At 46.2% G+C, this 16,326-nt stretch overlaps 2 protein-coding genes across 2 annotated transcripts; one reads left to right on the forward strand and one right to left on the reverse strand.

Moving 5' to 3' along the window:
* Positions 1-1,866: 1,866 nt before the first annotated feature.
* pmchl (pro-melanin-concentrating hormone, like) lies at positions 1,867-3,811 on the reverse strand. Its single transcript, XM_076029346.1, has one exon. It carries the CDS (start codon positions 2,558-2,560, stop codon positions 2,018-2,020), a length of 543 nt encoding a protein of 180 aa, XP_075885461.1. The 5' UTR covers positions 2,561-3,811; the 3' UTR covers positions 1,867-2,017.
* A 5,526-nt stretch (positions 3,812-9,337) lies between these two features.
* On the forward strand, positions 9,338-15,336 carry spag8 (sperm associated antigen 8). Its single transcript, XM_076029348.1, has 6 exons — positions 9,338-9,358; positions 11,525-11,678; positions 11,823-11,868; positions 14,045-14,162; positions 14,302-14,364; positions 15,215-15,336. The coding sequence occupies exons 2-6, from the start codon at positions 11,594-11,596 to the stop codon at positions 15,320-15,322; spliced, it is 420 nt and encodes a 139-aa protein (XP_075885463.1). The 5' UTR covers positions 9,338-9,358; positions 11,525-11,593; the 3' UTR covers positions 15,323-15,336.
* The last annotated feature ends 990 nt before the right edge of the window (positions 15,337-16,326 follow it).

Genomic DNA, 16,326 nt, shown 5'->3' on the forward strand with positions numbered 1-16,326 from the left:
CCACATGCTCAGCTCGGCAGCTCGTGTTTCTTATTAATGTGGCACCATTTAAAAGGGAAATAAACAAGCTTTCCAATGGTATAAGAGTTATTGCCAAGAAGCTTTATTGCAACCAAGAAATTATCGACCAAACACAACTTTCCTTTTTTTTTTTGTTGTTGGAAAGTTGTTTTTACCCAATAGGGGGGTTTAAAAAAAATAATCCCAAAGCACTACCAAAAACCAGGCTTCATGTTAATTCTCTGTGGCAATAAATGTTGAATACATCAATATTTGTTGAACAAATTGATGTTGTTGCAAAACTTTAATCATTGTCAAAGCCATGGTAGATTCAGAGAAGGTCAGTGGTTTGTCAATCCATTGACCTGCTGAAATAGCACATGGAATTGTCTTTACGTTGTTTTTGTTGTGTCGTTTTTGTTGTTGTTTTTCAATCGTAAAGTGGCCCTAGCTTTAGCTCATGCATCTTTCTGTCTGTGCAAGCAGTTCCATCTTTTTTTTTTGCAAGCTGGATATCTGCCGAGTTTGAAGAATAATTGTTTTTCCAACCAAAAGCCTGTCTATGAAATAGAAAAAAGGTGCAGACGTTCCCAGATACACATCCTCCTCACTGCTGACTCACTGCTCTCGCTCTCCCTCCACTCTGCAAGAGGAATGTTTTGCATTGGTTTTTCTTGAAAAGATTCAAAAGAAATCTGCAGCATGTTCGAGCAAATTTGAGCGTTAAGTCACAGACCACACATACAGTGTGAGTAGGCACGAGCCTCGTCCTGATACCCAGCCACTCATTTCTCTTTGCAGTCACTGATAAGAAATGAATTCTCAGTGTCCCTTGCTATGAGTTTAAAAAGTGCACAAAGAAAGTTGTGTCTGTGTTCCGTGGATCTTTGTTTGGTGAAACACAATTGGCAGGGCAGCAGCCACAGCAACTGGAATTAGCCAAATTATCTGTAATTGATGTTTATTGAACATCAGGAAGCCCGATTCGTATCCCGCTGATCGAAAGGCCGTTTCCTATTAAATCTCGCTCCCACTAATTGGAGGCAGATGTGCGCGGCACATCTGCGGAGTTGAGGAAATGGCTTAGCTAATGCGCTGGCATTATTTCAACGCACACCTCAGTTCTCTTGGCAGAGCGGCGTCTGCACAATTGGAGGAGCCTGTCTGTCGTCTCGCAGGCCAGCGGTCGACGGGCGTAAAACAGTAGTCATTTTAGCAGCACAGGCTGGACCCGAGCGAAGAGCTCTCGGGTGGACATCTGCACTTTTGGAATATGGCTGAGCCGCTACGAATGTGCTTCGGCGAAAATTGAAGACATTTCTCATAAGTCAGACGCACAAAAATTGATGAAGCAGTTCAAAGATCTCAATAATCAGTTTGCGGTCATTTGGTTATTGCATTATTTTTGCTTGCTTGAGCTTTATCACGGTTTCTTTGTGTGCACGTACAAAAGCTAAGCACTGGTAAAATGGCACTTGGGTCAGACACCATCTGTGAATCTGGCCTGTGTGAAATTTAGCAGCTGCTATCAATCTGGGCTGCGACCAAACTGGTGCTAGTTTCCTTCCCATTCACTTCATTCATTTTCAAGACATCATCTTTAGGGAGATCCTGCTACAACACTGTGGAAATCGTCGTCAGTGGATGCACTGACGACGATTTCCACAGTATTTTCGCAGGGACTGAAGACCAGCTTGGCTCTGACACAAATACCTATACTTTTACTTGAGTGCATAAGGATTGATAATGAATGCTGGCACCTCTGCTCGACTCTAACCGACAAAAGAACAAACCCCGCCACATCTCAGCATCAGCAGTCAGACACACACAGAAACCAAACGTGAACGGGAAATAAGGCAGAATTACGTGAGTTTATTTCTCAGGTTGCCAACAGGCCAAGTATTGATACACAGGTAACAGCGTGCAGATATGTTACAGCTATGGGAGGGCGGCAGGAGGGAAGGTGGCGGGGTCCTCTGCTCAGTCAAGGCGTCGAGCGGTGGTGCAGGAAAGTGTCCTAGACCTCCCAGCATGGCCGGTAGACCCGGCCCACCATGCACCTCATGGTGTCCCTCCTGAGGATGGGGATGTTCAGGTCCTGGCTGGCGCCCCGGTGGTCCGTCACCTGGTCGTTGTCCTCGGCCCTCTTCTGGAGGAGCGACAGCCCGCCGTGCGGCGCCCGCAGGTCCCTCCACATGCCGGGGTCGGCCACCACGATCACCCTCTGCGTCCTGGTTTTACCGCCGCCCGCCGGCTCCACGTCGGCAAAGTTGCTCTCTTGCCCGTCGTCGGCCAGCAGAGAGGCCAGCGCTTCCCGCTCGAAGGAGCCGTCCTCGCTCTTCCCCAGGGGCAAACCAGCACAGCAGCCCTCGAACAGCAGCGCGGCGACAAAGACGACGAGTATGATGGTCGGTCTCATGGCGGTGGTCTTCAGACTGGCGTTGGCTTCAGAGGTGACTCTCAGTGCGCTCTCGCTTGCTCCTTCTGAAACTGCAGACAAACTTCGCCTACTTTTATATGGTTTTGCGCAGGACTGGACCACGTCGGCACCATTTCCCATTACGGCTTCTCCCGTCGCGTTGGGGAAATTAGCTAAAGGACATTGAATGGCCGTCGAGCAGAACCCTTGCGGCGTTCAATAGTGTTGTTTTCTCGCAAAGTTAATTGAAGGCATCTCCAGCACGGTGGCTGATGATTGAACAGTGGGTATTCTTTGTGGGCATCCGCGCCTTGGAAAACATTCATCCAGAATAACTGCCCTTTGAAAACAACGAGCACGGATTAGCGACCTGCGACGTGGCATTGTCGCAGGGATTGACGTCCGATATGGGATTTGGCCTTGGATTAGAGCAGAAAAAGAACCTGAGCTAATGGCTCCTGAAGTGTTTGTCCACCTTCAAGTGTTTTTGTGTTTTTCCGATAAAGGGAAGTCAGAAAGCAGCACTTGGAGGAGCAAACATGTGCCAACGTTCTGCAGGAGGTCTGGGCTCAAGGGAGACGAGCTCGATGATGGTGACGTCTCACCATTTCTGTGCAGAAGATCGCAGGAGGAAAAGAGTTGCGCCCGCAGAAGATCGCACAGCCGAAAAAGAAAATCACTGCAAACTTGTCAGGTAAGGGAAAAGAGGTCTGATTAAAGCGCGGCGGGAAAAACCCGATGCCTGAATGTAAACTGGATGTCATTATGCCATTACGCTTATTTTGGTCTTGGTAATGCGCAGACGGCTCTTGCAGCTCCCGATGCGTAGAGGAAACCGTGTCTGTGGTTTGTGCAAAGTCTGGCATCTGAGACACATCTGCAGCCTGTTTTTATTACTGTCTGAAAGGCCCTGTGTGGGTTTGTAGACTCAGACAGTTTTGTTTAAATCTTATCACCATTCCTTGGTGTCAGGTTGTTGTGTGTCTCATTACGGAGGACTCTGGAGGAACTCTTCTTTTGTATAAATGTGGAGACACACCTCCAGTGAAATCAAACAAATATCGAAGAGGGATGCAAAGTAAGTTGTTTTTCAAAATAAACTCTTGCGTTGCCAGTTCCATGTTCACGCGGTAAGCAAAATACTTCAAGTGGGAAGACGAACCAAACAATCCACCAAACTAAAAGTAAGAACTGAGAAGGAAAATAAATGAATTACAAGGCGGGTAATGACTCAGATTTTGTAACCGACTTAATTTACAATTAAACGAGCCAAGAGAATATTGGTGTCTATATGTTTACTGCTTTCTTTGAGTGATACTCACACAGGGTGTTACTCTCAGTTCAGTTTCACACCCACAGGGTTTTTAAATCACACTTCTGTCAATGCTTTTTGCTTTATTTGTTCTTCTCGAGGCCTGATTAAAATCTAACCACAGATAAAATAAATAGTTAAACCACAACACATCCGACGCTCAAACCCCAGCATGTGCTGTTAAGCCCCCACCCACCCCATCCCTTCCTTTATATAATTAGAAAGATCTGTGTTTATCCAGATTACATTTCAGGAGGCTAAAATGGCAAGATTTAAAGGAAACCAGCACTGTCTGCTGGTAAATGATGAAACCTGAATCCTGGTTTCTGGTATTGATGTCACAGACTTACCCTTAATGGCGTCTTTAGACTCGGTGCAAACAACAAAGCTTATAAGTGCATGTGGAGACGATGAAATGAAAAAGGTTTCGACTCAAATTCAAAAAAAATAATCAGATCAGATTCTCCAAGTTAAAATGAAAGAACACAGGACACATGACATTAAAAAAGCCAGTTACTCTACCAACACAGAACTTCGTATTCATTATTCTTGATGCGTCTGGATATTATCCCTACATGAATGCGTCTTCATTTACGGACATTGTTTTTAGGCTCTATGCCCACTCAGAGAGCCAGAGCAGAGGGACGAGGGACTCGCTGGAAGAGTCCTCAGAGGGAGCTGAGCAGCTGACTGCACTGACGAGGGCTGGCCAGACAAAACAGAAATTCTTTCTCTTAAGGATTTTGAGAAGCGGCTGCGAGAGGAAACCTGGGAGGCTGGTGGCCCTGGGGAGACTCTCATAACATTGTTCCCGAGGGCACAGGAGCACTTCTCCTTATGATGATATGAATCAGAAGAGCCGCCCGACGTGTGTTATTCCACCTAGGTAAACACAGGACACGGATCTAACAGCAGCAGGCCCATCAGCAGGCACAAATTGAATTATGCTGTCGCAGTTTCCAGCTCGGTGTGATGTGCCAGCAGGTTCTGAGGTCGGACACGCTGGAATCTCAGTTTACTTTTGCACGCGGACGAGCTGGGGAGTCGCTCACTACATCGTGGAGGAGGAGCACTGCCATTGACGGCGGCTGGAAGTCGCTGGCAACTCCTTTAAGGCTCTCACTTTGCAAAGTAGGTGACAAGACACTCGCGTTGTATCTACCGGCACTTTCTATGTATCTACCTCTTCTTTTGAACCCCACCTCCCACCTTCAACGGCATTATCACACTTTCTCCTCAGCCAGGACTCGAGGGAGATAGAAGGCAAGGTCACTGGCAGTCTGAACAACAGAGCAGCTGCTTATGTGATCCAGTGAGATGCTGTTTTGAATTAAAGAAACCCAAAGTTTCTGTTTTAAATTGTTGCAATGTCCCCTTGGCAAACTCCTCTCTGTGTCCACACCTTGACATGCACATCCAAATTGGCTCGGAGTGTGAAATCTCACGCCACGCAACTCAATTGACACGGCTCTTGAGTGAAGTTTCATTCCGTCTTTGTACAACGATGAGATCGATCAAACAGGTGATATGGGCAATAATTACACCTCTCATAGAGGAGGTATAATTGGTGTTGATGCCGGGTTGTCAAAACTGAGGACATATGGTCGTGAAAGAAAAGCCATAATAACGCAGCACGACGTCCAACTGGATTCATTTGTCAATAATATCGATCAATTTGAGCTAGTTTACGATCGAAGCTAATGTACCTGTAATTGCAACAATCTTGCTGCTTACGCCAGGTTCAGATTGAACAGACTCTGGCTAGCTTCTCGTCCCAACTTCATTTCTGTTCTGGCCAAAACAAGTCATTGAGTACTGGACAAATGGTGCAAAAAGAGCAGAAGCAGGAAGGATCGATATGTGGAAAGCCCGCAAGAGGTCACAAAGTCTGACGGAAGGACGGCAGTGATGCTCCACTGAGAACTGATGGCAGATCAAGAAGAGCAGTCGGGAGGTTCGGCTCTGAATTCACAGTGTAAATCTGCCTAACAACTCCTAAGATCTCAGGGCAAAATAGGCTCTGCCATGGTTATGTGCACAACATATGCCAATAGCTGGCTGGAGATTGCTTTTATGTGCAATTATGTGCACCACAGTTATTTCAGCTAGCTCTTCCATTGATGAAGGCGGACCTTCCACTGCAATTGGTTTTTTTTCTGTCCGGTCTTCAGGGTCACTTTGGTGCCACCGCTCCAACAAAGACCCGCCGACCTCATCCAATTTCGAGCCTGTGATGTGAACGCTTACAAAGTCCTACTCGTGGATGAGTCTGAGATGGATGCTACGTGTGTTTCACCACGATAGAAGCGCAAGACACCATTTTCAGACTCAGTGAGGCGGGATGAATGGCAAACGTTGCTTTAAGACTCTCTGACGCCGGAACCAGAGGGCGCCGCATTTAGTCGAGGAGCCACATTGGGATTGCAGAAGAAGATGAAAGGCAGCAGATCTTGGGAAACGGTGCTGCTTCCAGGAAGTAATAATCCTGAATTCCAGAAGGCAACGCTTTCAAATCAAATATCGGTCTCTTCTGTCAAAGAAAGGAAAAGCTGTGCTCTCCGAGCAACACAAACAAATGCTCTGAGCAGCTTCCTGTTCATAAAAACGCATGTGGAATGACGGAGCAACACTTTCAAAGTGGACGAGCTCTTTGATCGAGGGGGAAGAGGGGGGGTGGGGGGGGACTGGCAGTAAGACGTGTTCATATCTCATAAACACATCTGCAGAGACGCTTGTAGCCATGGAGATAGCTGGATCAACATGTAATGACCAAAAATAGCAACATGGGAATACGGCTCGTTGGTGAGCAAGTGGTCGATGCCTATAGAAGTTCTTGGCATCGTGTTTTCCCCCCTGCAGAGATGGAAAAATAACTACCAGAAAAGGAATTTGGAAAATGTGATCCTCGTCTATTTTACACCAGCAACGGTGTCCAGAGAGCCAAAAAATGTGAGGGGGAGCGTCGCTGTTTGTTTTAGTGAGTCCGGCCGAGGCGCTTCCATGACAAGCTCCTTTCATACCTTGGAAATTGTCTTAAGACATATTTTAGTCCATTTGTTTTTCCTACATATGTGATGCATATGGGTCTGTTCACAGAGTCAAGACAGGATCTGGACCTGAACACGCTAGCACGACTCAGAGACCAAGTTCAAACGCACAAGCTTGTCAATAACGAAATACAGAAAAACAGAGAAACATAATAAAAAATAATAAGTAGTGATGTTTTGGAATTATTATTCTCAGAATATGTTCACATCTAAAAAACAACAAGTGTACTCGCTTTGGGTGGCTATCAGGACTCCAAATGTGCAGAAGGCCAAGAGCTCAAATCAGTCCAAACAAACAAACACAACAAGCAGGGGCAAAGTCCAAAGACAACTAAACAGGCTGGTAAGAGAAAACTGACACACCTGCGGTAGACATGGCGGAAGCAGAACTGCTTTAAAGGCACGTTGGTGCAAGTCAGTGACCAAAACTCAGGCAACTGCAAAGCCCAACAGAACCTTTGAAAGTAAAATGGGAAACAGACCTGGTGTCAAACATCACAAAACGGGTAAACGCAACAAATCACACATTGCAAAAAAAAAATAAATAATAATAATAAAGCATAACAATAAAAACAGCTGCAACGTAAAGACGTTTTAAACAACGTCTTCTTGGGTGTCGCAATAGAGTCCACGAATGACATTTTTTAGGAAACCAGTGTGTAACAATGCTCATGCGTTGCTGTCCTCTGCTCATTGTGTGGTGTGAGTATGTGTTTTATATACGTGCTTTATGTATTGTGTCCTGATGTAGCTTCAGCCCTTTATTTGACGGACTGTGGATTATGCGAGTGGTGAGAAGCCACGTCTTGCGCAGACACACTGCTCCTGCTCTGTGCCACTGCTCCACCGCCCACGGTGACACAACATCGGCATCGTCAGCGCCGCCGCTCTGCTCTTGCAGTACACCCAACACCACGTTTTCTTGTTTGTTTGATTGTTTCCCACTCCCCCACGGCTATCACAATCAATTATCTCGTGCCGCTAACGCGGTGGGCGGACGCCGATTAGCTCGTGTGACACAGTTTGACAGGCCTGTCGTTCCCACGAAACGTCAATTAGTTGTGTGACTACGCCTCATGCTGCTCTCGACTCGCTGGCCGCCTGTCGAAGGAAACTCCTCTGCTGTTTCTCAGCAACAGACTCGCTAGTTTGCTCCGCCACTCACATCCACAGCAACGAGCGCAGAGGGTTAAATTTAGCAGAGTTCGCATCCACACAGCGATTCAACCAGGCGGCTGAATGGACAAAGCAGAGTGGGTTGGTTCGTTGGTCTTTGTTTAAGGGAGTTGAGAGGAATTTGTGCGTGATTCTGCCGCCGTCGGCGGAGAAATTTCTTCATCCACTTTCAACCTGAATCATTTTCAGCCCGTCCAGGTGTTACAATTTCCAGAGCACTTTTTGAATGAAGCTGACAAAGTCCCTCCAAAATTTTAATTATTCCATCTTATTATGAAGGTACATACATCACACCACTGTACACAGAAAGGAGGTCGAAACCAGGACTCTTTCGTCAGAGGAAATGTTGTTGTTGTTGTTTGTTATTTTTAACCCATGAAGTTAAGGTTTTACCGTACCATAGGAAAACATTCATATTCAATCCTATTTATTCTTATATTTAATTTCCGATATTTATCTAAGTAGGTGCTCATTTACTTGGGATTCCTGCAATACGTGGTTAGAGAGCTACACAATTTAGTAAAGATGAAAACAAGAAAAATTGAAACACAAATCGCAGACTCTATACAAACAGTCCATTTTTATTGGAGTTATTAACACGACCCCCCCCCCCCCCCCCCCACACACACACACACACACACACACACACACACACACACACACACACACAAAACAAACACATAGCAAAACAAATGATTTCAACCACAATTTTCATTTCAAGCTTCACAGCAGCGGTAGGCCGGACTTTGAACACTCTGGTTGTGCCGGTTGCCACAACAACCCTGACTGGAACGGCCGGGCTGGGTGGAACAGTGGGTGATGATTGGATGGATCAATCAGTGGATGGGCGGGAAGACATTTTGAGCAGGTGATCAGAGGAGCGGCGACATCTGCATTCCCTCTAATTGCACCCCAGGAGACGACGCGTTCCCAGCAGCTGCCTCCCCTGCAGGGCGCCGGCTCCTCCGCTCGCTCACCTGGAGGAATGCGGCGCTTCACTGCTTCCCCAGCATTATGCAAGCTCATGTTTGGTACGTCACTAATTCAGAGGGAAGAGGTGAATGTGTTCTTATTGGGAGCGAGTTATAAAAAGGCCACACAACCCCAGAAATAATTCTTGGGGAAAAAAAAATGTGATGCTCATCAATTTCCGTGCACTTGGGCGACTCCCCCTTGGCTGACGCTGTCCCAGTCTGTTAGTCATGAGAACTGCTTATCACCTGAGCCCATGGTTGCAGACAGCGGCACGGAGACAAGACCTTCTCATCGGCTTGTGCTCCAGCCAGTTGACCCCGGTTCAGTTGACACCAGGCTCCTCAGTATTCCATCCTCACCACGACACAATAACCACCAGAATGTTGTCCTCCGAATGATCACGAATATCTGCTCCGAAAAACATTCCAGGTAACTTTGTATTTTCTCTCTTTTTTTTTTTTCTAGAATCTGTTAAACTTGTCTTGGTTTGGTCAGTCGTTGTCAAATGAGTCCCTTGTCTTTCCCACTTAAGATCAGAACTCAACCACACGACATTCTTTGCATACATTTGGCGTAAAATAATTCATCGGGGTTCAAGAAATGTCATTTTGTGCAGGTGGCAGTGTTTTTTAATGTCATTTTCAGTGGCACACATCTCATTACAGTCAAGCTAATTAGATAAGAAATATTATGGACATTTGTGAGAGAAGCACCTTGCAGGATTTGCTTTGCGGTGCACCGACAGACAGGATTCCTTCTCTTCAATATTATTTTTAAACTGTTTGGCCAGTTGTTGTGATGAATAATAGGAAAAATGTGTTCCAAAAAGAGAAACTTGGGAGATTCTCTGCCTGTGTTTCAACTTTAAATCCGTCACCACTGTGGGAGAGAAACTGCTGGAAATATGGCACTCCCCCCCCCCCCCCCCCCCCAGCAGTCTTATTACTCGCAAGTGACGCTGACATTACCGTTAAGTTTTATACGACAGACCCAGCGAGCCAGTCAATAAAAGTAAATTTTCCAAGAATTTACGGCATTACATCTTCATCACATCGTTTTGTTTTCTGCAGCAAAGCCAAGAGCAAGAACTTTTTCTTACTTTTTTTTTTCTTTCATTGGGCTGGTTTAATATCACATGAAAAATTCCTTGCATGCGGGGGGGGGGTCCGTGCTGAGGACTTTGGTGCAAACGTGCAATGAGAAGTGAATGATTGCTCTACTTTGTTCCTACCACGGTGTATCCGTCAGATGGCGTTGCCGTGGCGACACTTCCGTCAACTGCAGCGGTGCCGTGTTGGTGCCTCATCTCTTGACGTGCATCGGCGCGGGCGCGCGCGCTTCTTCACCTCGCTGCTGCGTTTGAGTCACCGTGGAGCCGCGATGAGCCTCCAGTCTCGGTCCACGCAGGAGAACGAGGTTGGACACTCTTTAGTTTCTGCTGTTCTGTGCGTGGCTGATGTCACGCCGACCTCCGCAGGCCGCTATCAGCTCTCAGAGACTTGAATGACTGCTACGCCGCCGGAAACGGAAACGGAAACTACTCTTTAACTTTAAGTGTTGCTCACGCGTGGTCCTATTAAGAAACCACTGTGTTTCTCAGTAGTCATTATTTAGCTTCACTTCACTCGTATTTCATCTCTTACATTCATTTCCTTCTGCGGTTGCGTTTTGTTGTTTGTTTTTGATTTATTTGGGGTTTAAAAAAAAACAAAAACAAAAAAAAACAGCGGAAACACACTGACAACATCCAACTATAAAGTCAAACAAGTTCTCTGAATTCCGGGAAAATAAATTAATAACGATAATAAAAATAATAATTAAAAAAAAAATCGGAATTCTGACTTTAAACTTAGAATCCTATGGGAGAAGTCAGACTAGTAATAAAACACAATGTTGTGTCAAGCTTTGACATTCTTCCACCGTTCGATCCGAGCCAGGGACACATGCCCGCGCTTTCCGTCAGGCATGCGCAACTGTGCATAACATCCGGGGGAAATGGAGAGTGGGAACTGCGTGGTAAGAGGCAGGCAAACTGGATATGTACAGTTTAATAATAATACTTATATATTATTGTAATAACCCATAAGTTTGATAATAATTTTATATATAACATTATTATAACGTTGGATTTGTACTCTCTCAGAAGCTTTTCATTTGAAAAAGATTTTTTTTTTTGTTTCAATAAATCAATAAATAAACCAATAAACATACATACATACATACAGTCTTCAACACTTCACCTTTTCCATATTTACGCAACTCACTTGCAGAAGAGGCGTCGCAGTCAACAAATGCCATCACATCAAGACTTTGATGGCTGCATTTCAATGTTGTCTCACGCACTTGAAAACAAACCTCTGCTTCGTTTTAGCTATTTAAAATGGATCTGCAAAACGTCCCATTTGAACTCGTTGCTCCAGGTGCCTTGCAAAGTGGACGCAGCCTCGGCAGTAGCAAAATAAACCTCCTTCTGCCTTGTTTGCAGAAATGTGTATTTTGCTTAATTAATCAGTTCTCATCAAGTCTCTCACTTTATTTTTTTTACATTAAAAAGCGAGCCAACAATGTGTTTGTTTGGTGTGTTTGCTCACCTAGACAACAGCTGCAGACCTCAGGGCAGAGAAGATAAGGCTACAGAAACATGGACACAAAGGCATCATCTCGATGGACCCCAAGGCGAAGATGGAGGCCGTCAGTACATTCACAGCCACTTACATCCCGCCTAAGAGCCCCGGGGTCAGGCTGCGAGGTGAGCGTCTGTGTTTTTCCCCACATAGTCCAGCGCAAACTCAAGAGCCGGTGTTTTTTTTTTTATGACTCATAAAAAGCTTTAGTTGACCTTGTTGAAATTTCTGCCCAACCGGCCTCACTTGGTTGTGTTCCCATGGTGCAGGCATCAGGAGCGAGCGCTTGGAAAAACACGTCACTGAGCTGATAAGGTACGTGCACCAGGAGATGATTGCAGGATGTGGATGATGGATGGAAAAGCAGCGCGCTGTCTGAGACAACGTCTCAGCGAGGGGAAAACCCCGACCCAGGGAGAAGGAACAGCAGGAGGGAAGCATGGCGCAGGACAGTGATGTAATATTTGTGCCTCCTGGCCGGCTTTATTTACAGATGCGGCTGTCCTGCCCTTAAATCAGCGTTTATGATGTTATTTTACACGGAGGGCCAGTCATGCTAGGATCCTCGGGGGGGTTTATAGAGTGACGCCAACTTTCCGAGGCCTTCACCAGCGCACACCTTTCTAGAATGGGTTGTGATGAATCACAAGCTGAGAGGAGTCGTTCCAGACTGACGCAGGCACTCTGTACCAGCGCTTCTCAACTGCTGGAGTCTCAGGACACACACACACACACACACACACACACACACACTCTTTGTCCTTGTCACGAAGTCGCAACTATAATTTATTCCTCAAAAATAAAAAAGCTCGCCCACTTTCTATCATGGCTAGTCAATAAATTACTGAAAATATTCAATAGAATTGTGTCTTGTAAAATGAATGCCTAAAGTTTCTCTCTCTCTCTCTCTCTATATATATATATATATATATATATATATATATATATATATATATACACATATATATATACTGTATATATGTATTTTCAAATCCCTTTAAAAAAAATTTAAATGGAAACTGCCCACAAAGTTGTAGCCCAATCAAAACAGCTCTGCGACGCACTATTGGGTGATCCACCAGTTGAGAAATGCTGCTCTGTGCTACAACCTTGGATCGACCTTGGGTCGCGCAGGGACCCAGAAACTTTCACTTTCGTCGACGGGGGGTCGGCGGTGCCGGCGGAGGCCAAGTTTTTTTTTTTGGCCAGTCTTTGGGTGCCCCCCCTAGTGGCCGGGGCTCCAAGCAACTGCCTGGCTTGCCTGTCCGCTAGCCCCGCCCCTTTCCCCCTCGACACCTTGAATTCAGGAGGAAGCGGGTATTGAAAATGGATGGATGGATGGATGGATGGATGGATGGTGATCCATACTTGTACTGTTACAAGGCTCTCATTTGATGTTTTTAATTTGGTGGTTGAAAAGGGAGCGCAGGATGAGCGGCTAGACACCTTGAAGACCCAGCGACTGGTTCACTGAAGGATTGCCAAATGTTTTTAGAGAAGCAGAGTCTGCTGCTGCTGCTGCTGCTGCTGCTGCTGCTGCTGCTGCGCCTCTGGCCTGATTCTTCTGCTCCTCCTCCGGTGCACTTTGCCCACATTTGAGTGAGAGTGAGGAAAAGCAGCCCATGTTTATGCAAATCTCTGCCACGGCCAAAAACTAAAACAAATCATGATTTACCATCTATCAGCCACCCAATTTGTTCTTCCCAGCACCATCATCATCATTATTAGAATTTCATTTGTCCTCCCCTTGACTGAAGCCACCGTGTCACCGTCTCCTCCAGTCTGCTGCTGCGTGGTGAAAACAACCACAACATCGGCTCTCATCAACAGTTGCCACCGTGATTGCAGTTCTCCTCCAACCGAGCGAGGCGTCATTCCGCCGCTTCTGTGTAGCCTCTGCGCCTCGTAGGTCACGTTCTTCATCCATCTCAGCCTTGTGACACAAGTGCGTGTTTAGCCGCAGCAATTGCAGGGCGCATGCAGCGAGGGCGCAAATTGCTCACGACTGCTGACCCCGAGGGGCGTGTTTGATATCGTAAGAGGAAGGAGCTTCGTGGAGGCAAAGCGGATCGCGGTGGAAATTCCTGTCCAGTTTCCTCTACAAGTGTTTGCAGAATTTTGTTTAAATTTATATCACAATCAAAATGGCATTTTTGTAGAAACATTAAAAAAAGAGGATGAAGAAACACGTAGGTCTCATATACGATATATATATATATATATATATATGTATATATATATATATATATGTATATATATATATATATATATATATGTGTGTATATTTACAAATATGGCAAAAATGTAATTTGTTAATGGAGGTTTTGGTATATTATTATAATACATGACTTGTAGACCAGAGGTGGCAAACAGTGAAAGCACCGATTCAACTCCTTGACTAAAATAAAAGTAAGAAAGTTCAGGTTCTGAAATGTATTTCAGTAAAACAGCAGGTCAGGCGCCTCTTGACCTTCTGACCTTGTTTCCACAGTCAGAAGGTCAAAGCCGAATTTGAGCCGCCGACTCCCAAAATGTCGGACTTCCGCACCACCACCAGGACGGATTTCTGTGCCGACGGCTTCGTGCCCGCAGCCCCGCAGCCGACGCAGGTGAGTCAGTTCAGGTAGAATCTCAGGTGAGGGAACAGGAGAGAGAGCCGCAGACAGCAGGAGACAGCAGAAATACATCAAGGTGAAGAACAGTGAAGGCCACAGTGCTGCTTATCTAACAGGGGCTTCTTGCTTCCAGGGTCTCGACTACCGGACGGACCAGGCCATCACCTTTTGGAGTGAGAACTACCAGCGGCTAGAGGTGTGTAAGTTACATCCAGGGGGGTGGGGAGGGGGGTTTGCTTAACGGATGGATTTTATTTCCACACATCAGGTAAATAAATGCCTTGATCCCCCAGTGGGGGAACAATTGTTGGCACTAAAGATACAGTGACCATCATCTCGTTAGGCTGATGTGAATGTGATGGACGGGAAGGTTGGTGGCGCTGATTCTGGAAGCTCCTCGCCCACTCGTATCTTCTCCATGAACACACTGGATGGCAGCGCATTGACATCAGCCACTGTCCTTTCCACTCAGTCTTTCTGTGGCCCAGGTTTAGTCTTTAAAATCACACCAATTACCGAACAGCAAGCCGAAAATAATTAGCGCCATTACAATGAGCCTAACAACGCATTTCCAAAGCACAAAAGACACATTCATGTCACATTCATTGGCTTTTTCCGCTGCGCCTTCGGAGGGAAAGACGCCCAATTAGCCTCCAAACAAATCCCCCCTCTTCTTTGCGTCTGGGCGCTGACAGACTGAGTGACACTTGCCGAGTTTTCCAGCGACACGCAGTGATCGAGCGACGCTAATGGCACCGCATAATGGAGGCAGAGGGCGACGACGGTCGCCGGAGCTTTTAGAGGCGCTGCTCATAGGTACCAAGGTCAAGAAAGAGAAGATGAGGAAGAGGAAGAGGAAGAGGAAGAGCAGCTGTAGAGGCTGAATCTGAAAAGTTCATTTTGCCATTAGTTGCTCTTTGTGTCATTCAAAAGCAACTCCTATTATCATGTCCCAACCATTGATCACTGATAATAGCTCTGTGTGTGTGTGTGCGTGCGTGTGCATGTGCGTGTGTGTGTGTGTGTGTGTGTGTGTGTGTGTGCAGGGAGTGACAGCCGTGCACAGCCTGACGGCACCTTTCAGGAAGTCGGCGAAGTTCAGCACCCCGATCAGCGAGCGGCTGAACGACTTGGAGCTGCCGGCAGACAGCTGAGGCTGCGCAGCGCCTCACCATCTCGTCACCCAGCGGTGGAGTGCAGGGTGCACGCTGCAGCGTCCCCACTCACTCCTCAGCCAGCACTGTGTTCATCCCTCCCCTGTAAAGACATCATTCAGTTGCGTCTGCAAGCCAAGTGGTTGGATTTTTATTGATTATTGGTTAAATAAAACCTGTTTATTCAAATTGCAGCTGTACCTAAGCGAGGCTCTGGTCATCTATACAAAGTTCTGTTTCAGAATCTTTCATTGACTTCCAGGTCCTGGAAGTGAAGCACGAACAGACTCTGCTTCTACCTCTCGCACTTCCTGCTTTTCTCTTTCGTGCTGCTGTGATTTCTCTCAAGTCCTGAACCTCTCGTTTGTTTATTTGCCCATTGATGGTCTTGTGTCGCTCTGTCTGTGTAGCACCACAGCACTGATCTGCCGCCTTGGCTGCAGACTTTGCCTCTGCAGCTCAGCAACAGTGTGTGATGGGGGCCACGCCATCATCTGGTTGGGCTGCCCAGTAGGTTGACTGAGCTCCTACACTTTCACCTTCAGCTTGTGTGTTCATCAGAATCAGAAATAAGCTCCTCAGAATCGTCTGGTTTCAAATCCCTTTGAATGGATGAGATGGACGACTGTGTTGTATATGAATGTGCTCTGTGAGAAGAGGTGTTCTGGTATCTCAGGCCACACATTCACCTGGTGGACGTACAATATTCAGCTCTCATCTATGGCCTCAACACACACACACATAAAAATGAAGAATACATATTTTTAGAATGTGTATTATTGTCTTTATTCCTCTGATGCCAATGTTGCGTGTTTCATGCATTTTTTAAATCTTTTCTTTGATGGTTTGAAGTTTTAGAATTAGACCCGCAGCTAAAAACAAGGGCCAGGTTTGTGATGTCTTGATCTCAATGCTCTCAATGCTCTCTGGTCTTGATAAGGTCTTGGTCTGGGGTTGGTTGGTGCGGTCTTGACTACAACACTACAGCAAACCGCACCTTTTGC

Source organism: Nelusetta ayraudi, unplaced genomic scaffold, assembly GCF_046127955.1.
Source record: "Nelusetta ayraudi isolate G7.1 ecotype Tasmania unplaced genomic scaffold, CSIRO-AGI_Nayr_v1 ptg000026l, whole genome shotgun sequence".
NCBI classification, from domain to species: domain Eukaryota; kingdom Metazoa; phylum Chordata; class Actinopteri; order Tetraodontiformes; family Monacanthidae; genus Nelusetta; species Nelusetta ayraudi.